Raw genomic sequence first — 25,337 nt, 5'->3', positions numbered from 1 at the left:
GCATACATCCTTCCACGTAACAGGAGAGGATTTTCGAACCGGAACGGTCCAGAGTTAAAGGGAAGGCGCTGCATCCAGACAGGTGGAGAGCCACAATCTCTGGGGTGTGTGTGTGTGTGTGTGCGGGGGGTGAAGGAGGTGAATAGAGGTGGCTTGACTTGGGCTACCCCCTTGCATGGACTGGAAAGCTTTCCCGCCCTGCAAAAGAGAGTCCCCCCAGACCAGGAGACGGCGGCTACTGTGCCATGGGAGGCAAAAGCCAGCAGCCTCCAGCCACCGTGGAGGAAGAAGAAGAAGAGTTTGGATTTATATTCCACCCCTTTCTCTCCTGCAGGAGACTCAAAGGGGCTGACAATCTCCTTGCCCTTCCCCCCTCACAACAAGCACCCTGTGAGGTAGGTGGGGCTGAGAGAGCTCCGAGAAGCTGTGACTAGCCCAAGGTCACCCAGCTGGCGTGTGTGGGAGGGCACAGGCTAACCTGAATTCCCCAGAGAAGCCTCCACAGCTCAGGCGGCAGAGCTGGGAATCAAACCCGGTTCCTCCAGATTAGATACACGAGCTCTTAACCTCCTATGCCACTGCTGATCCTTAGCAGATGGAGGATCATTTCTCTGGAAGACAGTCTCTGGGGCACTAAGGGCCAAGGAAAGCATTTGCCTCTTTCTGGGGCCACAGTTTAAGCAGACTCTGTTCTTCAGGATGCCGAGGCTGAGCCCTGAAAGGACACCTGAGTTCAACAAGCAGAATAAAAGCCCCCTCCCCCCAACCCCTCCCCCCCCAACTCACAGAGAATACTCAGGGGCAGCCTCTCTGAACGCCGGAAGGTCTCGCACATACTCGTTATAAAACCACTTCACTTTGAAGTGCAAATTCATATAATCTGTGCTCTTACATAACCGTTGCTTTTCGTGCTCTGTAATGGAGCGAGATAAAATAAAAAGAAAATATTTAATAAAGCTGCAGCTGTAAATAAAATTACTGCATCCCGACGCGCACCTTCGCCACATTACTGGCCCCAGCAAAATACATCCCGTCAGGCTCTCACACCCCAGGTTGGCTTCGTGTTGTTAGGATTGCGACACACACCGTTCCTTCAAGGTCTCTCGGTGCTGTGCAAAAAAGGGCCTCAGTCCTGGCACTGCAGCCCAGGGGGAGGTTGGCTCCTTCTCAGCACGGACAGCTCAGAAGGGCCAGACAGGATGAGACACCGGGCCAGAAGTCCCCTGATCCAGCTCAGATCCCGCCACTGCCGGACGTGGCAAGCAGGCCAGGGTGTGACCTGGGGGCCCCTCTGCCTCCCCACCCCGCGCTGCTTTTCTAGCCAAAACAGCTGGGCAGGCTATTGTGAGGGGAGCGTCACTCCACAGGCCCCCCTCACCCACCTTGGCCCTAAGCTAGCCAAGCCAACGAAAGGGGCTGGTCTGGACCTAGAAAAATACAGCAGGAGCCCAGCGGTTCCTTCGAGGCTGAGGACACCTGGAAAGGTGATCAATATGCCAGTCATCGTCTCCTGCCAGGATATGATGAGAGCCGCTCTGCTCCGATTCTATCCAGCAGCTGGAGTTATATGCAAATCCTGCCGCCGCTGCTAACGAGCTGGCCCCTAACCAAGCCAGTAAGGCCCATCAGTGCTGCCTGCACATCGCTCAGGTCTTTGGGGCCAAGAGCTCAAAGTGATGAAGACAGCTGTGGCTGCTGTTGTTGCATGGAAGAGCCCAGGGAGACAGGGTGATGCCCCCACCCCTGGGCCATTAGTGGCAGAGCAAGTGCCCACCCACCCCATTTGCCAGGCCCACCCAAGCAACGGGGCTCCGGGACGCTCCCCACATGAAGGAGCATCTCTGCAAGGAAGAGCGGCTGCCACAACTCAGAAACGACCAGGCCACACGTCTAGCTGCCCCGGGCATCTCTCTTGAGAAGCATCGGCCGCCTGCACCCACAGCCAGGGGCCTTGCAAAGGCCGCTGAGAGCGGCTGCAAAGAGCAGTGCCCCTAGTAGTCCGGTGCCACTCTGACTTGCGTGCCCAGCCACCGCCAATCGCTCGGAACAGGCTTCCGAACTCCCCAAGTGCCACAGAAGTCCCCACAGATATTCACAGCAGAGCTTGAAACCCCCCCCCCCCCCCCCCCCCCGTGTCATGCCAGCTTCCAGAACCTGCCCATGCGGAGAAACAGCCCTCGGCCTTTCGCCCATTACCTTCCAGAGCGTACTTCATGTCCTGTGCAAAGAGGGTCCACATGAACTCCGCACTGACTTTGCCCATGTCCAGCTCTTGAGGGAACCTGAAAGCAAACCCAAAGGCACGGTCAGTCTGGCTCCTGGACGGCGGGAAACGGACACCCCCGGTCCGCCATTCCTTGCAGCACCAAAGAAGATCCAGCTGCAGACCACCGGCGGGCGCGTGGAAGCTTCAGACTGGAGGGGTGACAAGCAAGTTCTTTGAGGAGGGAGGACATGCCCCACTCCTCTGTGGGCCCTGCACCGAAGGGGGGGTGGGCAACTGAGAGTCAGCACGGAAAGAGCAGCTCAGGACGGCCTTGATTGTTCACAAGCCTAACTGAGCGCACACGGCCATGTGCAAAGGGCACCAGTGCCCTCCGACTGCCTTTCCGAGCAGCCTTCCAGTGGGAAGAGACCAGGGCCCGCTATGCACGGAGTGTTTCCCTCGGGGCTCTTCGCTCCGCAGCGGGGTTGTAGTTGGGTTCTTCTCGCGTTTCTCTGTTTACACGTGAGGAGGCGTGTCGCTGCCTGCCGCGCAGCTTGCTTGCTTGCCCCCCAAGGAAGATGGCACTTGCTGCTCCTTGCCAGCCACTGACTCCCCCGTGGCCCGTTGCAGTGAAGGCTTATTTAGGGCAGCAAGCATCTGGCCTTTCGGATGCCCACGGCCACTGACACGCGAGCTTTCTGCCCTGGCTTGGGCGCTACTGGGGAGTGGGAGCTCCCCCCACCCCTCCACGATGTCGTGGTGCTTTGGGGCACCTCCTGGTCTCCCCACATCCTTCCTGCAGCCTCGCCCAACCCCCCTTTGCAGGGCTGTTTGGGTGAAGAATGCGGAAGTGCTGGGCAGGCACCTGTGTGGACGGGAAGGCCCATCAGTTCCCGGCCCGTTTCCCCTGACCCAGTTATCTGCAGCAGCCCCTCTCCTCACGAGCCCCAGGGGGATGTTTTCGGTTCTAGGCTTGCGACTGACATGTCATTACGATGACACGTCTATCAGGCCCTCTGAATTCAGCAGCCGTGGGGGAGCTGGGGCAGCGAAAATGCGGGGAGACACAACATGTGACATCTCCAATTCTGCTGCGTGGCATCAGCACCCACGCTGGCGCTGGGGAAACCACGCAAGCCCATCTCTGCGTAGAAAGGACCACGGTGAGTCACGGCCTGGCCTAAAAATAGCTTCCTGGTGCTGTCCTCACAGAAGGTGAAGCCCTGCCCCCTTCCCCCCCCCCCCGGCACTTTCTATTGGGATCACCAGCATCTGTCTGGTCTGGAGGTGCCATGCCCTGTTGGAGGGGTTGGTTCCTAGCAGCCAGCTTAAGATGCCAGCAATTACGAGTCCACAGCAAAATCGAGAACCCGAAGTCACGTAACTCCAGAAGGACACGATAGAGCCAGTGCAAGCTTTTGAGTCCTTCAGAGCTCCTCATCAGGCTGGATGTTAAGAAACCAAATTGGAGGTGGTGGTGGTGGTAAAGAAAAAGAACTCCCGGGCCCTGTGCGGAGGAGGGGGGGGGGTCTCGGATGCATCCGCAAGTGCAACAGGATTTGGAGCCTCTCTCTCTGCAAAACATTTTCTTCAGCTTTCCCTGGTTACTCCCTGGGCGTCAAAGTGTGGGGCTGCCAAGTCAGGCCCCCGGATCAGGCCCCCCACAGGGCCTGGGTGTGAAACTTGCTGCGTCTCTCTCTCTCTCACAGGCTCACACGCCTTCCTTGGTCCCCCTTTCAAAAAGAGGCCGCCCACCCAGGGGGTCCCAGGGAAACCTCGTTCCCGCCAGGATCCGGGGGTGGGGGGGTGGGTGCCTTGGCCTCTGGCTTGGGAATGCGGGGCCAGCTGGTGGGAGAGACCTGCTCCCCCATCTGCCAAGGCTGGTCAGGGCCGAGGGGGGGAGTTCTGCAGCGCCAGACATCGCAGGGAAGCCCCTGGAAAGCACCGCCGGGTTCCCAAAGGGGGGCCAGAGGATGCCGGACTGACCCTCAGAGGCCCAGTGGGGCCTGTGTCCAAATGTCTGGCTGGGGCCTTCCAGACTCTTCCCCTTGGGAGACGGTCCAGTGCAGTGGGGGGGGGGGAGCCTCGTCCCCTCCGTGTTTGGCATGAGCTGCACTGCGCCGAAAGCGTTCGCTGCCAGGGAAGGACAGGGACAGATTCCTCAGAGGGCTCATTCACAGATACGGAACGTGCCACAACTCCATCCCATCACAGCAGCTCCAGAAAGCGCCATGGCAACGGGGCTGCGTCCAGGGAGTGAGGCTGCCTGTCCTCCTCTGCAGTCAGAAGCCCTGGCCGGAGCCACGCAACCTTTTGTGGAGGCCATTCAACAACAGAGCAGGGCTCTGAAGGCGAGGAGGAGCAATCATCCTCTCTGCATGGCTTCCCTCCAGGAGGCCTCCCCCCTCGCCCCCCGCCCACATCAGCCTGACATCACGGAGTCTGCTGGAATTGCTCAGCCACATCCACACGTTAGAGAGCCTGTCCCCCACCCCCCAACCCCCAGGCGCCTCCTTGCTCTTCCACTGAAACACACGGGGGATGCCCCCCCTCCTCCTCCTCCTCCTCCTCCCCCTCCCTGGGCACAGGGCAGAAGAGGTCAGCCGGACCCCCTCCGCTGCTATTCATCAACAGGCAGCAACCGCAGGCCGAGGGAGCCGCCATTCCTGTGTAGACGAACCTCCGTTATTTAAAAGGATGGTGGAGATTATTCTCTCAGCTACCTTCTGAGGGTGGGAAGAGCTGTGGCAGGCGGAAGTGCCCCCGGGCATGCTCAGTGCTGACAGTTGCAGCGTGAAAGAGTGATGGGACAGGGAGAAGGGGGGAGGGCAATCATCGCCTTTCCCCGGGGGGCAGGGAGCTTGCTCTCTCCCGGAACGGCCCCCCCTCCCCACCCTCGGGCACCGGAGCACAGCCTTACTGGTTCAGGACTGGGGTGTATGCCGTCCGGTCTTCGTCAATGATGGTCACCATCAGGGTAATCAGCTGGGCCCAGAAATCCAAGTTCTTCGTGGTCGGGCCTTGCTCTTCTCGAGGAACATCTTGCTTTTTACCCTGTGGGCAAAGGTTTGGGAATTCCAGCGGCATGGAAGGGCGGGGGCGGGCACTTTGGCCCTTAGGGGGAGCCTCTGCCCTTTCTGTCCACAGTAGCCTCATGGAGTAGCAGGGCGGATCCACCTGGTGGCTCAGGCTGCCTCCCCTCCCCATCACTAGATGTCCCCAGGGACAGACTAGAATTCAGTGGTGGCGAACCTTTGGCACTCCAGATGTTATGGACTACAATTCCCATCAGTCCCTGCCAGCATGGCCAATTGGCCATGCTGGCAGGGGCTGATGGGAATTGTAGTCCATAACATCTGGAGTGCCAAAGGTTCGCCACCGCAGGACTAGATGTTCCAGCTAAACTCCCAGTTCATGTTGGACCTCCAAGCATTCCTTCAAAGCCGCAATTTTATAAGCATCCTCTCTGCTTGGGTTGGACTGGACTGAAAAGCCCTCCCAGCCGGCTGGGCAAAGGAGCGGCTGCCACTCAGCTGGGCTGAGATGCAGACAGAGTGGGGCTCACACACCCTCTCGGCTTCTTCTTCTCCCCCCCCGCCCTCGTTCATAAGTCGGGAGGTCCCTGTGATCACCCACCAAAGATCTCACCCAAAGCAGAATATGAGAGAACAGATTGCCCCTAGCCTGGGAAAGAGTCACCCAAACAGTCTTTTCACCACTTGTCCCCAAGGCCAAAGTCTGGGACACTCAGGTTGGGCAGAGAGGAGCAGAGCGCCTTGCAGGTGGCTGTGGGGGGCCAGAGGGGCCATTAGACACCACTCAGAAAGAGCCCCATAAGACACCTATGAGTGGTCCGGAGTTTCTTCCACAGGACAGCAGACAGCTCCCCTCCCCCCTCCCTTAAGCAAGAGCCACTGCACAGCTCACGAGGCAGAAGTTTGAAAAACAAGGGCCCCTTCTGCACAAGCAAAGTAATGCGTTTTCAAACCACTTTCCCAACTGTTTGCAAGTGGATTTTGCTATTCCGCACAGCTTCCAAGAGCACCGAAAGCAGTGTGAAAGTGCATTATTCTGCATGTGCGGAATGAGCCTAGGATCCCAAGGAAAGCTCTCTGCTGTACGAGGCACTACTGGGCATTTCCACCTTTTTGCTCCAAGCAAGAGCTGAACCTCCCTTCAGTGGTCCCGCTTCCTAGCAGCGGGCTTGCTGTTGGGCTGCCAGACCCGGCCCACCCTTAAGGGAGGTGTGATGCTGGAGGATGAACCACAGAGTGGTTCGGACTCGGGGGGCTCCTGGGTCAGGACAGGCAGGCCCAGGGGGCCCTTTCTGGTGAGGCTGAGCCCTGCTCAGGGGTGGCACGAAGGCAGCTCCCCAACCCAACTCTCGCAGGGCCGTGGGAGGGAGGAGGAGGCCTCCAGGGGTTCCTCAGCAGAGCTCACCTGTTCCATCAGCTGAGAGTACAGCTCGTAGCAGTTGTCAAATATGTATCTGTAGGTGGAGTCCAAGCAGGCTCTGACACAGTCCTTCACCACAGCGCTGGCCCGGGGCGGGCTCTGCAGCTCCAGCACCTGCGCAGTTGACAAGGCACGTTTCACGGCATGCGCCTCCTACCTCCAGCACTGCGCTGGCCCAAACGGGAAGGGGAACAACCCGGGACTTGGTTCCTTTACAATACTATGTGGGTTTTTCTCTAGACAATATGCCTGAAGCAAAAATAATAAAACCACCGGAACACAATAATGCCATTAAAATGAAACCGCAGAAATTATTTTGAGCTGACGAACTAACCGAGTATCTCCTTAGCTTTAGGAACTTCAAAAAATTCTTTGGGAGACTCTGAAGACACCTGTGAGGTGAAATGCTATGGAGTCTCCGCCACCACCTGGAGGGCCCGATCTCATCTGACCTCAGAAACTAAGTAGGGCTAGTCCTCAGACGAGAGACTTTCAAAAATCAAATACTGGGTGTTTTTGGTACAAGCCTGGAACGAGCGCACAGGTTCCATATTCCGTAAAAATTGCATCTTGGAAGAAAATGCCACTTTTGAGCCAGATGCAAGGTTTCCCCATGCACCCCCAGACGCCGTGGTCTCCAGGGGGCCAGGAATGCAACAGGATGTCCACGGACTGCCCTGCCGCTCGGCTTCTGAGTTCTCTGAGCGCTCCTCTCACAGCAGTTACCTTCAGGCGGAAAAAGGTGATGCTGGTGAGCAGATCCACTGTGGATTTCAAGTCTTGAAGCCTCTCTGGACTGCTGGCTGGGAAGTTCTCCTGATGCGTGAACATGGGAGCAAACAAGCCTCAGTTGAAGCCGGAGACCGGCATCGCCAACAAAACCCCTTCTCCTGCACGCTCACCCTGCGGGGACAGCCTGGAGAACATCACTGAGGAACCTGCCTGCCTGAGGAAAGGCTGCAGCAGAGCAGGGCCTCTTCACCCTTGGAGTGGCCCTTGGAGACTGCTTCTATCGCCCTGACTGCAGGGGGAGGAAAGGGGCCAAGGGGCTGGGTGGGGGCAGGACTAAGCCCCAGGCACAGGAAGACAGGACGGACGCCTCCTCTGGGCACTACTTCGGCTGCAAGGGGCTCGCCATGTTCCTTCCCTACAGGAGGCCTGTCCTGCCCGGCTGCTTCTGAGAGACCCTGCCCCAGAGTCGCCATGTACAGGCCTCTCTGTGGTGGCCCTCGTGTGTAAGGAGGGTGTGGGCCCCCGTCCTTGCCTAGGTGTGCCACCCAGCACTGCAAGGTAGGGAAATCCTTGCTTGAGCAGCATTTTAAGCATTCATCAGTATAGCAGACACTGTGAGTGTTGACTGCACTGACTTACATTTAGAAGAGAAGAAGAAGAGTTTGGATTTATATCCCCCCTTTCTCTCCTGCAGGAGACTCAAAGAGGCTGACAATCTCCTTGCCCTTCCCCCCTCACAACAAACACCCCGTGAGGTGGGTGGGGCCGAGAGAGCTCCAAGAAGCTGTGACTAGCCCAAGGTCACCCAGCTGGCGTGTGTGGGAGTGCACAGGCTAATCTGAATTCCCCAGAGAAGCCTCCACAGCTCAGGCGGCAGAGCGGGGAATCAAACCCGGTTCCTCCAGATTAGATACACGAGCTCTTAACCTCCTACGCCACTGCTGCTCCTTTATTTTTAGCCCATTTTATATTCTTAAAGTGGTCAACTAAGTTTAGAGCACGATTCCCAGTCTCCTGTTTCCACTCAGTTTCCCCCCCTTGTGCCAGAAAACAAAGAAGAGGCCAGCAGGGGGGGGAAGGGCCTGCTTCAGTGACCCCCCCCCAGCACATTTCCCATGCCTTGGCGGGGCTGGGATGGGAGGGGCACACACCTTGTATTTGGAGAGGTCGATCCGCAAAGAATTGTGAAGCTGGTCCAACAGTTTTATGAACTTTTCTCTCTGCAGGGAAGGGGGGGAAACACCACAGACGTCCGTGAGCGACACACACTGACGGCCTCACACCTGCTCCCCTCACACCAACGGCTGATGTCCGAAACAGAAAGGCGGGGGCTGCCTACGAAAGGTCCAGCCTGAGCAGGAGAAGAGCTGGCACAAGAAGTCCTTTGTCCTCCACGCAGGCTGAGCTGGAGCCCCCTGCCCACCCCTCATCCCCTCCGTGCTCTGGAGGCCGCCTGGGAGCCGGGAGGGCAGCGCTCCAGACACAAGCGGGAGAGCAAAGGCACATGAAGCACCGCTGGACCCAGGCCCCAAAGGGCTCTCGCTGCTCCCTTGGCCGAGGTCGCCAGGAGCTTCTTCACGGAGAGCTCCCTTTCAGCCACAGGACTCTCCCAGCACCCCCACCTTCACTACCTGGAAAAACGTTTAGCCTCAGCCTGGGCCAGGGGGCTCAGAAGCATCTCACGGCTGCACGGCCGGTCATCCTCTGTATCTTCCCAGCCACAACCAAGAGGCAGTGACTGGCTGCAAGTCCCTGGGAGGGGCCCCCTGATGCCCGAGTGGAGATCCCTGGTCCAAGGCTGAATCCTTCCCAGGGCCCCCTGGCCTTCTCCACTGCTGGAGAGGGGGCTGCATGGCTCCCTGCCCCCCTCCCTTCCAGCCATTCCTGCCTTGGCCCTCTGGTTGCCAGGGTCATCTGGGACCTCTCTGGAAGCTTGCCCTGCAGCTGCTGGGGTGAGGTTGGTGTCCAGTCTCCTCCTCCCCCTGCCTTCACCCTCAGACCTGGGCAGTACTACGAGGTCTCAGGCGGTGCTGGGTCTGAGGGGCAGGAAAGGCGGCTGCTGGACATTCCTCCGCCTTCCCAGATCTCCCTGCTAGGCCACGCAGCCTGCAGGGACTCCGGCCCAGGGCCCCTTCCTTCCCGAGGCCCTCTGGCCTGTCTAGGGAGGGGTGTGTGTTTGTGGTCCCGCCCCTCCAGGCAAAGGCTCGCCAGAAGCATTTTAAAAGCTTTTAACCTCGCTGCTGCTGCTGCCAATGCTTCCTGAGGCCTTTCTGGTCGTGCCTTTACAAATGGATTGATGCTTGCGTCAAAGGTAAATTAGCATTAGCTTGAGAGAGGCCAGCCTCTGCACAAGAAACCGCAGAAACAGAGGCAGGCTGGCCACTGCCCGTCTCGAAGGCTGCCTCAAACCTCTCGGCTGAAGGAGGGACCGGGCTCTGCAAGAGGCCTGGCTATGGTGTCATGAACCTTCAAATACGCTCAGCAACCTGCAGGCCGAGCAGACGAGCGCTGGCTTAGCCAAGCGCCAACAGGGCACTCAGCCGGGCTGCTGGATGGTTCCGAGTCAGGCGGCGCAATCTCTGGGCACCTGAGCATCTTTTGCCTATCAAAACAATGCTTGCGTAACACAAGCCAGCGGATGGCGTAAAACCACAGAGACACACGGCACGTGTGGGGAGATTTTCCATCCAATCTGGACTGGGGGACTGAGCTATTGACTCGGAGCGGGGTGTGAGCGCTAGCCAAAGGGCGGGATTTCTGCTCAGCTGCACTCTGCAAACCCACCCTTTATCTGGGCACCAGGAGAGAACATAAGAACATAAGAACATAAGAAAAAGTCTGCTGGATCAGACCAGAGTCCATCTAGTCCAGCACTCTGCTACTCGCAGTGGCCCACCAGGTGCCTTTGGGAGCTCACATACAGAATGTGAAAGCAATGGCCTTCTGCTGCTGCTGCTGCTCCTGAGCACCTGGTCTGCTAAAGCATTTGCAGTCTCAGATCAAGGAGGATCAAGATTGGTAGCCATAGATCGACTTCTCCTCCATAAATCTGTCCAAGCCCTTTTTAAAGCTCTCCAGGTGAGTGGCCATCACCACCTCCTGTGGCAGCATATTCCAAACACCAATCACCCGTTGCGTGAAGAAGTGTTTCCTTTGATTAGTCCTAATTCTTCCCCCCAGCATTTTCAATGAATGCCCCCTGGTTCTAGTATTGTGAGAAAGAGAGAAAAATTTCTCTCTGTCAACATTTTCTACCCCATGCATAATTTTATAGACTTCAATCATATCCCCCCTCAGCCGCCTCCTCTTGGGGCAGCAGAGGAGACACTTTCCCGCAACCAGAAGCAGGGCAAAGCAGGGCCAAAGCGGCAAGAGTCGGGTCAGTCCGCTCCGGCCACTTCCACACCGCAACAAAGGCACTTCCGCAGGGCAACGTCCCCACACTGTCCTTGCAACTGTCCCCTCACGGCTGCCGCTGGAGGGCTTGTTTCCACAAACTGGCCACTGCGAGGGCACCACTGCACAGTTCAGGCAGTAACAACGTCATGCCGTGCTTTAATAGGGGGATGGCAAACATAGGAGGGGACAGAGAAGGAAAAGTTCATCAATGGGGGCGGGACCTTAAAAGATCTTCCTGTTCCCATTCAGATTCTGAACAAAGACAGCTGGGGTGGGCTCTTTCAAAAAAAGATTGTATCAAACCAGGTTTGGGAAAGATCAGAGTAAAGCAGGAGAAAAGCAGACGGTTGGAGGACCACGGCACACACCGCAGCCCTAAAGGAACCTGCTTGCATTGGGCGCCCGAACAGGAGCACAGCCTTCGGGAGGAAGCAGATAAACTGAGGCTCGTCCCTGTGAGCAGAGTACTTGCCCCAAAGTTAGTAGCAGCGAACCGGTCGGAGGCCGAGACGTTGGTGGTGGCTGTCGTGTGAGCGTAGAAGGCGTTGATGTTAGCCAGCAAAGTGCTCATCACCGCAGGGACTCCGGGGCTCATGTATTTCGAAGACAGGCAGGAGAAATGCCTGCAAGACAAACCAGATGGCCGGCCGTTAAAAGACGGGGAATGCCTGGCGCCAGCCCCCGGAGCACAATCAGCTCTGCCAAATGACGTGGAGGCATTTTGACTCAAAAGCTGCAAATGCCTCCGCTGAGGAAAGGGGCAGGGGGGTGGGGGCTGCATGAGGACAGGGTGTCCTTCCCATGGATGAGAGGACAGGGCCTTGACCAGCGGCCCCCACTCTGGGGCTGCGCCTTGACTGGGGGGGAGGGGCGGCCAGAGCACCTGTCCTGCCCCCCCTCCCTTTCCCATCAGGGCATGTGAGTATGAGACGTGAATGACGCAGGCCAAGTAACCAAGAAGTAAACAGGAGAGCCGTTCTTAAAATGGGGCACAGCTAACACAACACCCCAACCGCGCAGGGATGGCAAAACATACACAGAACCGAAGCCGGCTGGGAAACAACCAAGCTCTCTAAGGTCCCCGGTCTCAATACCCAAACCTGGACAGACACCACCCCCGTCCAAAGCCGCCTCACTACCACTCGGTTTGAGGGAGAGAACCCCCTCCCTGGGCAGAGCCTTCTATGTACTCTGTCAGAATTCTGCCTGCACCCACGGAAGCCCTGGCGGAGTGGAGATCTGAACCCAGAACTCCCCAGCCCTCGTCTCTCCAAGGCACCACGCCAGGTCTCCCTCCGCAACGTACGTCATTGCTTGATAGATGAATTCAATCCCGTAACGCATGGCAAACTCGTCCACGATTTCCTGGGCATCGGCATCAAAGTAGACCTTCCAGGCTTCGTCTCCTTTGACTCCGGGGATCTGGACAACCCCGCTGGACTTCACTTCAGTCATGTAATGGAAGAGGTTCTGGAGGGGAGGGACAGATGTTTCACCTTCACTGGGGACGCCAACTGCCAAGAACCACTGGCAGAGTCGGCACTAGGCGGGGTTCCTCTCTGCTCTGCTTCCCTGACCAGGAGCACTGAAGCAGCTGGAGCCGGCAGCCCTCCCAGAAGACAGCGCCTGCCTCAACCTGAAGCTTTCCCGGCCCCAGAGGAAAGGGCTCCCACCCTGCAGGGCCTCAGGGAATGGGCTCTGGAGCTCGGCCTGGAGTGGGGGTCACATCTACCTTGAGAAGTCAGGGCATTTCCTGCTGGGAGAGACCTCTGCAAATGCCCCCGAAGCCTGTGTGGTGTGGCAACTCCCTCCCGCCAGCTCCACAGGTAGCCATGTCTCCTGCCCCACAACCAACTCTCTTGCTTTGGCCACCCCATCCCGACCAGTGGGCTGCCCCAGCGCAGGGGGCACAACAGTCTCTGCGTCCTCCAGAGCCCTGCCGGGGAGTGGGCGGCCGGCCGGAGGACAGTCCTTGGGGGCTGGAGTGGAGCTCTCTCTGGGATCGGGTGCGCGTCCTCCACATACCTCGTGCAGACAGGCGTACTGGGCGTGGTACGGAGTCCCCTTCTCCTCGCCTTTGGTTTCCACATTGAGCTTCAACCGAACGGCCCCCGACACCACAGACCTGTCCGTGCGCTTCTCTGGGGTGAACAGTCAGGGAGGGGGGAGTGACAACTTGGCTGATGCCAAGAACAGATTTTCAGCAGCTGAGCAAAGTGACTGTCCTATTTAGGAGCCCCCCCCCTCCCTTGTGTCCGCAAAAGGCTACAAGCAAAATAAGATCCCCACCCACCAAACGGAGAAGTGTTGGGTGGGACCCAGTGGCTCTGCTCTTGGCTCCGGGGGAGCAGGCCCCTTCTGCGTCTCCAGCAGACGACGCTCCTCCGCTAAGCCATGGCCCCTCCCTCCCTGCCACTGTCCCACCCACTTGCCCATCAGGCAGGGGGCCACCCTCCCCCCCACCCACGGAGCGTGAGGCAGATGCCAGAGGAACAGTGGTGCTCCAGAGCCAGCTTGGGGAACACTCGGCTCTCTGAAGTCAGGCTGCCGTGACGGCACGGGGGCCTTCGAACAACCAGGGGCAGCTTGGAGCAGTGGCCGGATCGGGACCACAGCCCCCACGTGGGGAGAGAATTCTTCGAAAGAGAAGACAAAAGCCCTGCTGGAAAGTCCAGTTGGAACTAATGGGCCACCCCGGACAGCTCCGGCACCACAAACGTGCCACGAAACACGCCTTCTCTTGGCCAGAAGTTCAAAGGGAAGGTGGCAAAGACATCTTAAGATCATGGGGGGGGGGGGGAGGAGACACACTGGGACTCAGGGAAGGCGGAGCACTCAGGTGCTGTGCCAAGAAACGCCCTGTCAAGAGGGTCGCAGGCCAGGAGAAGCCCCCTGCTGTGTAACGGGCGGGCGAGAGAGCAGCGTACCCAGGTTATACCAGACGTCCATCTCTCCGCTGAGCGTCCTCACTTCAATGATGGTCTGCCCCAGGAAGTCGTCCGATTCCTTTTTGAAATGCTGCTTCACACGAGATTTTATATCGTCATCTTCATCCCACACTCTGACTTTGATCCTGTCTGTGGAGTTGCTGTGGGTAATTCTCGCTGGAAACTTGCAAAGAAGAGAGGAAATGGAATTCCGGCTCGCGTGGAGATACTCCAGCCGCCCCGGCTGAAGGCGGGAGAGCAACGGCCCACACCTCACTCCAGCAGCCCACTTCTGCCAGGTGCAGCGTATGGCCCCGGGGGGGGGGGGGGCAAAGGCCGTCTGGGAAAACCTGTCTCACCTTTTAAACTCTGCTGGTTCTCCCTGGGGGCCCAGGTGGCACACAGCCCCCCCTCCCCCTTCTCTTTGCAACAACAAGCATCAAAGGACCGGCCAATAAAAGCACAGAAGGGTGCTGTGGATCTGGGCAAGAGTCTGGCCCTCCCCCCCACACACACTCCTGGCTGCCTCTCACAGGTACCCAAGAAGAGGCAGGGCGGCCCCTGCGATCCAGACTCACCAGGGGGTCAGGCTCCCTGGGCAAGAGCGGCTCATGCAGGCGGCCAAGAGGCTGGGGAGCAGAAAGGGATGGACGGCCAGGGAAAGATCACCCAGAAATCGCCAATGCAGCGTGGCATAGTGGTTAGAGTGATGGGCTGGGATCTGGGAGACCCAGGCTCCCTGCCAAGGAAGGCCACTGGGTGACCTTGGGCCAGTCATGCATTCTCAGAGCCTGGCCTACCTCACAGGGTTGTTTGCAGAGGAAAAGAATGTGAGCCATTTTCGGTCCCCGCTAGGGGGAAAGGTGGGACATAAATAAAAGAAAGAAGTTCCCGGGGGGGAGGGAGAAAACGTGCTCAGGGGAGTGATGTGGGGGCTGAGCCAAGTGCATGACGTGTGCACTCATCCCGTGCAAAGACAGAGCAAAAGGGATCGGGCTGGGCAGGGCTGGGGCTGCTGGGCGCTGAGTTCAAAATCAGCTGCCACAGAAGCCACCACTCTTCTGCCTCTTCGTTTTCTCTAACGTCAAAACCCGAACAGCTAATTCCAGGCTCTGATCTCTTCCAGTTGAAACAGAACGTTGATCCACCCTCCGTGGCGTTCCCTGTCTGCAAATCTAGGCCAGGGCACCGGCAAAACCTGGAACTGGGACATCTGGCTGATCCTCCCTGCCTTGAAAGGTCAATTCCCTCCTCTAATCTTCTCTCCCCCCCATCCCGCCCCACCCCCAGTCGTGGCAAGCCAGGCATCCAGATGCTCAGCTGATGTGGTTTGAGATTTCAGAGCCCGATCCAGAAAAGGTGCAAGTCGAGAGGCTGATTTCCCCAGCTGCAGGGGTGTGGGGGGGGGGCGTGGCGGCTCTCGGGGGCTTCTATTCCTCTGGGTAGATTCAGACAGCCACCTGCTTTAGGGGGAGGGGGAGCAGGGGGGATCTGTCCACAGCAGCGGTCCTCTCTCGCTGCCCACTCTGGGTTTTGGCCTCCAACTCAGGCCCTGGTGTCAGCCCAACCACGGGGGCACGTCCAGTGCTGGGATCCAGCCGGTTCACACCACTTTGGCAGAACCGGTTGTTAAAATGGTGCTTGTAAACAACCGGTTGTTAAATCATTTGAATCCCACCACTGGGCACATCCCCTGACCCCGAGTGCTCACAAGAGGGTCTCTGGGAATGCCACGAGTGTGCCGCCGGCTTCTCCTTCCTTTCCCATGTTTACACGCCCCCTTTCAATCCAAACGGGACCCCCAAGACACCAGGGGTCCCATCCCCATCCACTCTGAGGAGGGGCTTCCGTGCCCCCTCTTGGGTCAGTGCGGAGGCATGCTGGTCTGGGAGGAGTCAACCCACATCTCCTGCTGCCCTGCTGCCACAGAAGACCCCAAATCCTCCTGCATCCCCCTGCACACCCCACCAGCGGCCAAAGGCACCCCCTCCCCGCCGGCCACCAGCCCAGGAGGGGAGGCCCGAGCCCCTGGCTCCTGCTGGCCCCTCCCTCACGCTCTGCAGATGCTCCCCTCCGCCCTCCCTAACTCTGCTGAGAGCCAGAGTATTTTTACAAAATCAATCCTTCCCCACAATGAATAATTGAAGCACCAAGAAAATGCAGCCTTTGAGGGCGGCTTCAAATAGCTTCCACAAAGTTGCAAGATGCGGGTGGAGTTGCTGGGGGACAGGCGGCCGCGGAAGGCTGCCACAGGCCCCTTTCCAAACCAGCGGGCAAGGCGGGGGTGGGGGCAGCCACTCCCCGCCCCCAGAGGTCCTTTTCTGGAGGGGCTTCAGGCTTCAGGGTTCAGGAGCACGAGAACAGCAGCAGCAGCAGCTTCCCAGCCCCACCGATTCCGAGCCAGCATCTCAGGGATACACACAGCCTTTCCTAAAGGAAGCCACCGCACACGGACTGGGATCAGACTGGGCCTCAGGCATTGCCTGCCTGCCTGCCTGTCACTAAGCGCACCAGGGCAAAGGTTAGCTGTGGTCCCTGACCTGGCCAGAGTCTGGGGGGGGGGGATCTGTGCCTTCGCAGGGACGGACAGAATCAGGGCCGACTGTCCACCGTCCTGCGTGGAGGGGCCAAAGCACAACATTAAAAACGACCAGTTTCCATCACGGTGATGCAACGAGAACAACGACGCCAGTTGTGAGGGGACTGCTCCTGACGGTTCCCACCTCCTCTTTTTCGATTCCACCAAGAACGGGCCACGGAGCACTTGAAACCAGGCCCAGAACCTCCTGCTTTCCGAAACCGGCTGCTTTGAAGGAGACGGCACTACTGAAGGCTGTGTAAAGTGCATGAGGACGTAACTCCAATGCTGTTGCCAAACAATGCCCTAGTGGCAGCTTCAGAGACTGAACAGGGACTCTCCCCCATCAGACAGAGAGCATGGGCTCTCCTCTCCCTTACCCCACCCCACAACCTGCAGTGGAGTCCTGAACTCCCCCTCATAAGAACATAAGAACATAAGAGCAAGCCAGCTGGATCAGACCAGAGTCCATCTAGTCCAGCTCTCTGCTACTCGCAGTGGCCCACCAGGTGCCTTTGGGAGCTCACAGGCAGGAGGTGAAAGCAATGGCCTTCTGCTTCTGCTGCTGCTCCCGAGCACCTGGTCTGCTAAGGCATTTGCAACCTCAGATCGAGGATCAAGATGGGTAGCCATAGATCGACTTCTCCTCCATAAATCTGTCCAAGCCCCTTATAAGAACATAAGAACGTAAGAAAGAGCCTGCTGGATCAGACCAGAGTCCATCTAGTCCAGCTCTCTGCTACTCACAGTGGCCCACCAGGTGCCTTGGGGAGCTCACATGCAGGATGTGAAAGCAATGGCCTTCTGCTGCTGCTGCTGCTCCTGATCACCTGGTCTGCTAAGGCCTTTGCAATCTCAAATCAAAGAGGATCAAGATTGGTAGCCATAAATCGACTTCTCCTCCATAAATCTGTCCAAGCCCCTTTTAAAGCTATCCAGGTTAGTGGCTTTACGATCCCCTCCTTCCACACCTTAAGAGCACCAGCAACTCCATCGCTGGACAGGCCAGAGACACGCCGGCCACAGGGCCAAGCTGGGCCGCCTGGCCCAAAGGCGCCTCTGAGGAGCCTCTGATGAAGGAACCAGACAGGAGGAGAGGCAGGGGCTACAGAGCGACCCCCCCCCACCCCCCGCCGCCCCAAGCACAACTATTCCTTTTCTTGTCAACAGTCTTCAAAACCAAACACAGGATTATTTAAAGACCAAGCAGGGTCACAGAAACAATTTGCATAATGCAAAATAAATCCACCCGTGATCAAAAAGCCACGTGCTTTAAATCCTTGGCCATTTCTATTAATCTCTGAAGCTCCATGTAGATTGTTATGTGTAGCGGTTTGACTAAACCATTCTTATATGGTGAAATCCTTGGGCATTAGCAGGACGGAGGCTTTGCAACCTGCATTTTTCCTTGTCCAGGAGCTGCCCCCGGGGATTCCGACACTGGCCAAGCAGTTGCTGTGAGAGGTTGACTAAAAATGGCTTAGAGCTACACGGAGAATAAACTTCCCCAAGTTCCCCCAAGGAATGGAAAGTTATTCTAAAAATAATAGACTTCCTGCCCCAGCCAACTGGCCCTGGTCCCAGTCTGCTCCGTGGGGATATCTGCTTGGTTACTGCGACTCTTTTTTTTGTTTTGTTTTAATTATTCACTACAGCACGTGGAAACGTGGCCTCAAAACAGTACAGGGTGTGATAAGAACTAAGAAAAGAGATAAAAATAAGAGACTGAGTTGAACCGTCACCTTGGCACTCCCTTTCTTGAAACGGACACAGACCACCCGAAGTTTGAAAAGAGAATGACTTCACTCTTCCCCACCCACCCACCCCACCTCCCCAGTTCTGGACTTGATCGCCTCTCACAGCTAGAACTTTTAACCATGCCCATCCCGGGGGGGGGGGGGTTCCATTTGTTCCACCCATTTCTCCACCTTCCCCCAACTCAGGTTATCCAAATAGCCATTCCTGGCAAATGGTCATCTCCACCCAATTTGTTGTCTCCATAAAGGAAGTCTTGGAGGCGCTTCTTGCTCCTTCCCCAGGTAGGAAGGTCTTCTCTGACAGCCTCCCTGAAAGCAGAGCGAGGGGCTCCTGCCTCTCTTTGCCATCACGCCAGGCGGCCCTGGATGGAAGCGGGGAGGGAGGAAAGGATGGGGCAGATAATCCCACCAGACGGCCTTGCCCCTGCCGGGCTCCTTTTTCACCCCTCAAGTCAGCGGACGATGCTGAGCGACTGGGCTGGAGGGGGCTGTCTCCCAAAGCAGCACTTGGTGCTTCTAGCCCAACCCCCCAACCAGCTGGCCGATGCTTTGTGACTACTCTCCAAGCTGCCCTTGGGCCAGCCAGGGTGCTCAGAAAAATGACCTTTGGAGGTGGGAACAAATGGCAGAGGAAGACAGAATGCCCTTTGCCTGAAAAAATTCTGTGTGTGTGTGTGTGTGTACGAGCATGAGCATGAGCAAACTCTGTGTAGTTAATTTTGTCAATTTTATCACTGTGCTTTAAATTTAATTTAATGGGGTTTTATTTGTATGGGTTGTAAGAGAAAATTATGTTGTGCACTCCCCAGAGCCCTCCGGGGGTAGGGCGGCATATAAAACCCATTAAACAAACAAACAAACAAACAAACAAACAAACAAACAAACAAACAAACAAACAAACAAACAAACAAACAAACAAACAAACAAACAGTTCCAGTTGCTGCCTGTCGACTCTCTGGAGCAGGGGGAGGGTGCTGGTGGTCTTGCCTCATTGTTTGTCTGCTGGCTTTTCAGAGGAACTTGCTATTATTATTTGTTTTAACTGTGTTGAAAGCTGCCCCAGGGATGGTTTTTTGAATGAAAGGGTGGGGTTTAAAAGGCGGGCTTCAGGTATCAGGGAGGGGCTTCTGCTGCACCTGGGACCAGTGTGTTCCTGTGAGTCTGCTCAGTGGGAAAGAGCTGCAGGGAGCCTGTTTCCCCCCCCCCCACCCCCACCCATACACACCCCTCACTTGCTATGAGGGATGCACCAATTAGACCCAAATGAATGAGGTGGCAAAAGCAGCCATTCATAGACTTCCCTGTGTGTGTTATTTGAGTTAATTAACATTTATTTGCTTATTTTGGAGAGAACAGCCGGCTCACGCAGAAGCCGTTGACTCACGCCAGATGGCAAGTCCCAGCCAGCCAGCCAAAACAGGCACCCAGAGTCAGCAGAAATCAGCCATCAAGCTAGACTACAAAGGCAACACATTTCAAGTTATGAATGTGTTGCTCTGAGATGCACAGATTGCAGCTGGTTGTCAAACTGAACTCAAACCCTGGAAGCGTAAAGTGGGAGGCTGGGGCAGGCGTGAAGCTCCAAGAGAGCCTCTTTCAAAACCCCCCAGGGCTGGCTCAGCCTTCCTGGCCCAAAGTCTCCTTCTGCCCCACACTGGCCAGTCCTGCAGGTGCTCTGGGGCCTCGGGAGGAGCTGGCTTCCAGGACAGGGGGGGGGGGGCAGGAGGGACTTTGATTCAGTGACAGGTGGGCAGGCAATGGAGTTGCCAGTTTGAGGCCCTACCAGAGCAGCTGCACCTTTCCGAGCTGCAAGGGCTGCTGGGAGCTAGCAGAGAACAGACTGAATTCCAAAGGAACAGACATTCAGAAACCATTTGCATTTGGCAGGGAGAGGTGCTGAAATATCCCTGGCCGATCTTTCCTTATTGAAATGCTCTTTCTCGTGCTAGGAAACAGATCTTCAGGAACACAGGCTGGGAATGAGAAGGTGGCGACAAGCTTTGGCGGGGGCACTCGGAAAGGTCTCTGGGTCCCCCACGGAGGGCCGGTTGTGCATGGCTTGTGTGGCATGCTGTTGTGGCTTGCCTCGCAACACAAGGCTCTCCAGTGAAGGGAGAAGCTGCGTCCGGCAGAAGTCCCCCTTCCAGGCGATTGCTAAAGGCACCGTTAAGTGGACCCCGGAGCCGCCCTCTCTCGAATGAGCTCGCTTGCATCGGAGCCTGAGCCGAGCCTGGGTCGTCCTCTCTCCACAAATGTTTCCTCCTCATCCATTTCTCTCTTTCTCTCTCCCTCCCTGCAAGCGTGGGGGTTTTCAGCCTGGGGATTTCCCACTGGGGGCCATGCAGCCGGAGCCTGGTCAGCCACACTGCGGAGGAGCCGTTCTTTGGCCCCTAGCAGGATGAGAGGAGCGGGAAAGCTGTCCGTCCGTTCCCAAGCTGTGCTCCCGTGGGCTTTGCCTCGCAGAGGCAGCCTCTGCTGCATGTTGCTCAGGTAACCATTCCCGAAAGTCTCTCTTCCTGCCTCTCCGTCAGCCGTCTCCTCCCCTGCCGGCTCTCATCACTGCCTCCCCGTCCTCAACTCCAGAAGGCCTTCCCCCCACCCAGCCCTCCTGGCAGAAGCAGCACCCACCGGGCAGGCTGCACTGCAGGCCAGGACTCCCGGCAGCGTGGGGCTGAGCCCAGGAAGGAGCCCACACGTCCTGGGGCAGAGGGGCAGAGGGGAGGCCCCGCAGAGCACTCCCGAGGCCTCTCTCTCCAAGTGCCTCGACAAGGGAGGTGGCTGAGGGGGGCAGCCCAGTTTGGACCAAGGCTCACCTGCTCCTGGGAGGGCGCAGGCGGGCGACAGGTGCTGCACCATGAGGTGGCACGAGCCAGGCTGTGAAGCAGACAAAAGGCCCCGGGCCTCAAAACAATCCGAGGGGATGATGGCAACACAAGAGACTCAACGAGGGCAAATATTTATTTATATTTTATTTATTTATTTTTATTTATTTTATACTTTAAATTTCTATCCCGCCCCGTCCCCGAAGGGCTGGAACATGTAGACAAACACAAGCGGAGATCCACAAGGGACTTTCCAAGACAGGCCTGATGGGAGCCGAGGGAAAAACAGAGCTCCACTCACCTGTCACTGCTCTTCAGCAAGTGGTCCTCCAGGCAGGCAGACGCCGCTGGCCACAGAGAAGGCCTACAAGCTCCTTCTAGGTTCTGCTCCGCAGAGCGCCCCTTTCCTCCCCACTCTCAGTGCCAAAGGCAGGAGTTTCCCCCATCTAAACAGTCACATGGCCGGGGGGTGGGGAACGATCCTCCCCCAGTTCTTTCCTGTGTGAGGAGACTCACTGAGGAAACTCAAATTCTGCCCCTCAGTCTGACTTCTGCTGAATGCTGGGTGATGCTGGACATCTGCCTTGTGGTGTTTTATAGGCGTCTGTTCCACTTTGCCTTTTTTTTACCTCATCCCGCTACTTCTTCCTTTCCTCAGAATGTGACTTCAGGGTGTCCCGCCCCCCCCCACATCTGATTCCCACCCTCAGCCTCCCCAATGCTCCGTTCCAAGCCTCACATGAGTGCCTCTGAAGGCTGCCCTGAACCGCACTGCTAACAGCCAGGGACGTAACGAGGCAAACTGGAGCCCTGGGCAAAACCTGAGTTTGAGGCCCCCGCATGGGCAGCAGAAGGCGATGGAGCTCCCCCGTCCTCCTCCCCCCCTGATTATGCCCTCAAGTTTGGTGCAGTTTGGTTCAGGGGTCCAAAGTTATGGGTAGCCCCTATCCCCCATTGTTTCCAATGGGAGCTAAGGAGATGGGGGCTGCACCTTTAAGGGCCCAGAACCAAACTTCACCAAACTTGGGGGGTATCATCAGGACAGTCTCCTTATGATACCCTGAGATTTTGGTTCCAATGCCTCTAAAAATGCACCCCCTGCAGGCCATAACGTGAAAAAACACACAAAAAAACGCAGGAGCATGCCCTGAAGAAGAAGAAGAAGAAGAAGAAGAAGAAGAAGAAGAAGAAGAAGAAGAAGAAGAAGAAGAAGAAGAAGAAGAAGAAGAAGAAGAAGAAGAAGAAGAAGAAGAAGAAGAAGGAGAAGAAAGAAGAAGAAGAAAAAGAAGAAGAAAGAAGGAAGAGAAAGGAAGAGAAAGAAGAAGAAGAAGAAAAGATAGAAGAAGAAGAAGAGGAGAAAGAAGTAGAAGAAGAAGAAGAAGAAGAGGAAGAAGAAGAAGAAGAAGAAGAAGAAGAAAATGAAGAATATTTTTGATTTATATCCCCCCTTTCTCTCCTGGAGGAGACTCAAAGGGGCTGACAATCTCCTTGCCCTTCCCCCCTCACAACAAACACCCTGTGAGGTAGGTGGGGCTGAGAGAGCTCCGAGAAGCTGTGACTAGCCCAAGGTCACCCAGCTGGCGTGTGTGGGAGTGCACAGGCTAACCTGAATTCCCCAGATAAGCCTCCACAGCTCAGGTGGCAGAGCTGGGAATCAAACCCGGTTCCTCCAGATTAGATACACGAGCTCTTAACCTCCTACGCCACTGCTGCTCCCTGTAAAATTCCTGAGCCCTGGGCAGCTGCCCACTTTCCCAATGGACATTACGCCACTGCTAACAACAAAAGACAACCCCAAGCTCTCCATGGGCTTTCTCCACCACAAAACACACCCAGAGCAGCACCACGAGAACCTCGGGCCTCCAACCAAATTCATCAACGGACCTTTACGGTGCAAAGTCCATAAATAAGCCACGCACGGTGATGGTTTTCCTGCCTCCCTCCAAGATGGCCCGATATGTCCAGGGCAGCTTTTATTAAAAAGAGTTTCAATTCTAATTTCTGTCTGCAAACCCATCAAGGACTTTAAGAGGTCTCCCTGCAGCAGCAAGAGCTCATACATTTCTGTCTTCATTGCTGCGTACATAGAAGTTATCAGCAAGACGGAAACACGGAGGGCATCTTGAAAGAAAGGCACGCGGCTGAATCAATCAAATGTATGAACTCTCAGACAACTCCTAGGAATCATCGCCACAAAAATACTAATCACAGCTTTGAAACTGCCAGGCTGGCGTGAGATTGCTCTGGCAATGATACCCATCCATCTCATTCACTCACTCCCTCTATAGAAAGGGAAATATTTCCACAGAAGAACAAACTGCTGAAAAAACACCTCCCCTCCCCTCTGAGAGGGACATTACCCGGCACCCTTCTTAGCAGCAGTGGGGCTTGGAAGTCAGGCCTCCTCCCCAGTAATCTAGGCCTCCAACCACTACACCACGCTGCCTCATTCACATGGACTTCCCAACCACTCAAATGTTCATTCTGCAACTCAAATAAAGATAACAGCTCAGGACAAGAAGCTGAAATGCAAGTCGACGGCTTTGGGCTGCTCATGAGGAATTAGGTATCTAAGTTAAAGCAGTGAATAATCCAAGGGTCACAGAGAACACACATCGTAGCAGAAAGCAGAAACATAACAGATGTACTCACAAATAAAATTTTTCATCCCACGTTGGGTTGAGGTTTCCAAAGATGGTCTTTGTCCTCCTCTTGGTTTTGCCCACCTGCACGGTCACGTAGGGGTCGCTGGAGCCCGTCTTGTCCTTGGCTTGCAAACCTTGGGCACAAACCACTGTGGGGAAGGGGAGGGGGGTCAGGGGAGGCCCACGAGGCAGGGCTCAGCACCCACCTTCTGGTGCTGAGCCACACCTCCAGATCCAAGCCCAACTTCACAAACATGGTTTCCCACGGTGCTGCTGGGAAGGGAATCGTGTTCTAAGTGCTGCTATGCCAACACTAGAAGCCTCTGGGCCAAGATGGGAGAGCGGGAGCCCTTGGGGCTACGGGATGATTTAAGGATAGTGGGGGTAGAGATGTGGAGGCCTGGGGCTAAAGCAGGAAATGTGGCAACACTGGGAGACTGCAACCATGCGCACATTGACTAGGGAAGCACGTACTTGGGCATGCTGCAGAAGTTAGATTCGTACACATCATAAATGATCGTGCACCGGAGCAGGTGGCCCCAGAACTGACCCAGGGGGGCTTGGGCGTGGCTCTGAATGAGGGTCAAGACCTGGTCCAAGATACAGATGTTTCAGCCTTCGGGTCAATAGAAAGTTTCCTCCAAAGTCCAAAACATTCCCATTTGATTTCAAAGAGGGAATTTTATGAAAAAGAGGAGACTAGTTACAAAATAGCCAATGGGGAGAGTTAACATAGTCAGATCCCTACATGAGGTTTGGAAGGTACTTAAAATGGCCCTAGTTGAGGCCCAGAGAGAATGCATTCCCCAAGTTAGAAGACGACAAAGAAAAAGAAGAAGAAGAGGAGGAGAAGGAGGACGAGGAGCAGTTTGGATTTATATCCCCCCTTCCTCTCCTGTAAGAAAACTCGAAGGGGCTTATAATCTCCTTTCCCTTCCCCCCTCATAACAAACACCCTGTGAGGTGGGTGGGGCTGAGAGAGCTCCGAAAATCTGTGACTAGCCCAGCTGGCTTGTGTGGGAGTGCCCAGGCTAATCTGAATTCCCCGGATAAGCCTCCACACTCAAGCGGCAGAGCTGGGAATCAAACCCGGTTCCTCCAGATTAGAGTGCACCTGCTCTTAACCACCACTGCTGTCCTAGAAAAGATACCTGGACAGTCAACAACCCAAGTCAAAGAAGCCATAAAATACAAGGAAACAGAAGGGAGCACAAGGTCTGGCGCAATCCCTGCATGTTAACAAAATTAGGGAAGCAGAGAGTGAATTGCTAAGAACTTCAAGACAAGCAATAAGCATTTCTTTACATATCAGGAGCAGGAAACAAGCCAGGGAGGCAGCTGGGCCACTAGATGACAAAGGAACAGAAGGAGGTGGTTCAGGGACGAGCCACTTAGTATGTTCCTCAATGGCCTGTAGTTGAGGTGAGTTCAGACTTGGGACAGTTCAACAAATGGATATTGCTACTGCTCTGAGCAGAGACTGCTGGGTCGCAATTCACAACTCCAAGTATTTCAGCCAATATTACAGCTGTCACTTTTGGACCAACTGAAGCAGGAGGAGATAGCCTCCATCCATCCCCTGCTCCACCAGGGCGTGTTTCCCTGTCACAGCCTGAGCCAGTCCTGTTCAGAGAAATGACAGGGCCAAACTGCCCCTCTTCCCCAACTCACCAGCATTGTTCCCTGCAAGCAGATTTGCTGGCCTTGAGGGAGAAGGAGAGGAGTTCCACCATCAGATGGATTCTCTCCGAGGTGCAAAACACAAGATACGTGGCTACCTTCGTGCCTAGGGCTACTCGTCAATGTGATCAGCACC

At 56.1% G+C, this 25,337-nt stretch overlaps 1 protein-coding gene across 1 annotated transcript in view; it reads right to left on the bottom strand.

The window, feature by feature from the left end:
- The window catches only part of UNC13C (unc-13 homolog C), a 78,825-nt gene that overhangs the window by 17,009 nt on the left and 36,479 nt on the right, over positions 1–25,337 (bottom strand). Inside the window, exons 9-20 of the mRNA XM_048481679.1 lie at positions 23,529–23,670; positions 22,584–22,592; positions 13,720–13,880; positions 12,818–12,933; positions 12,099–12,262; positions 11,265–11,415; positions 8,545–8,613; positions 7,388–7,477; positions 6,647–6,775; positions 5,127–5,260; positions 2,197–2,282; positions 787–913 (exon numbers count right to left, since the gene is read on the bottom strand). Of these exons, the coding sequence (XP_048337636.1) occupies positions 787–913; positions 2,197–2,282; positions 5,127–5,260; positions 6,647–6,775; positions 7,388–7,477; positions 8,545–8,613; positions 11,265–11,415; positions 12,099–12,262; positions 12,818–12,933; positions 13,720–13,880; positions 22,584–22,592; positions 23,529–23,670 (1,378 nt within the window). The remainder of the gene's footprint in view (positions 1–786; positions 914–2,196; positions 2,283–5,126; positions 5,261–6,646; positions 6,776–7,387; positions 7,478–8,544; positions 8,614–11,264; positions 11,416–12,098; positions 12,263–12,817; positions 12,934–13,719; positions 13,881–22,583; positions 22,593–23,528; positions 23,671–25,337) is intronic.

The sequence above is a fragment of the Sphaerodactylus townsendi genome, linkage group LG17, assembly GCF_021028975.2.
Source record: "Sphaerodactylus townsendi isolate TG3544 linkage group LG17, MPM_Stown_v2.3, whole genome shotgun sequence".
NCBI classification, from domain to species: Eukaryota; Metazoa; Chordata; class Lepidosauria; order Squamata; family Sphaerodactylidae; genus Sphaerodactylus; species Sphaerodactylus townsendi.
The sequence above is the reverse complement of the archived record's forward strand: the minus strand, read 5'-3'. Positions and strand labels throughout refer to the sequence as shown.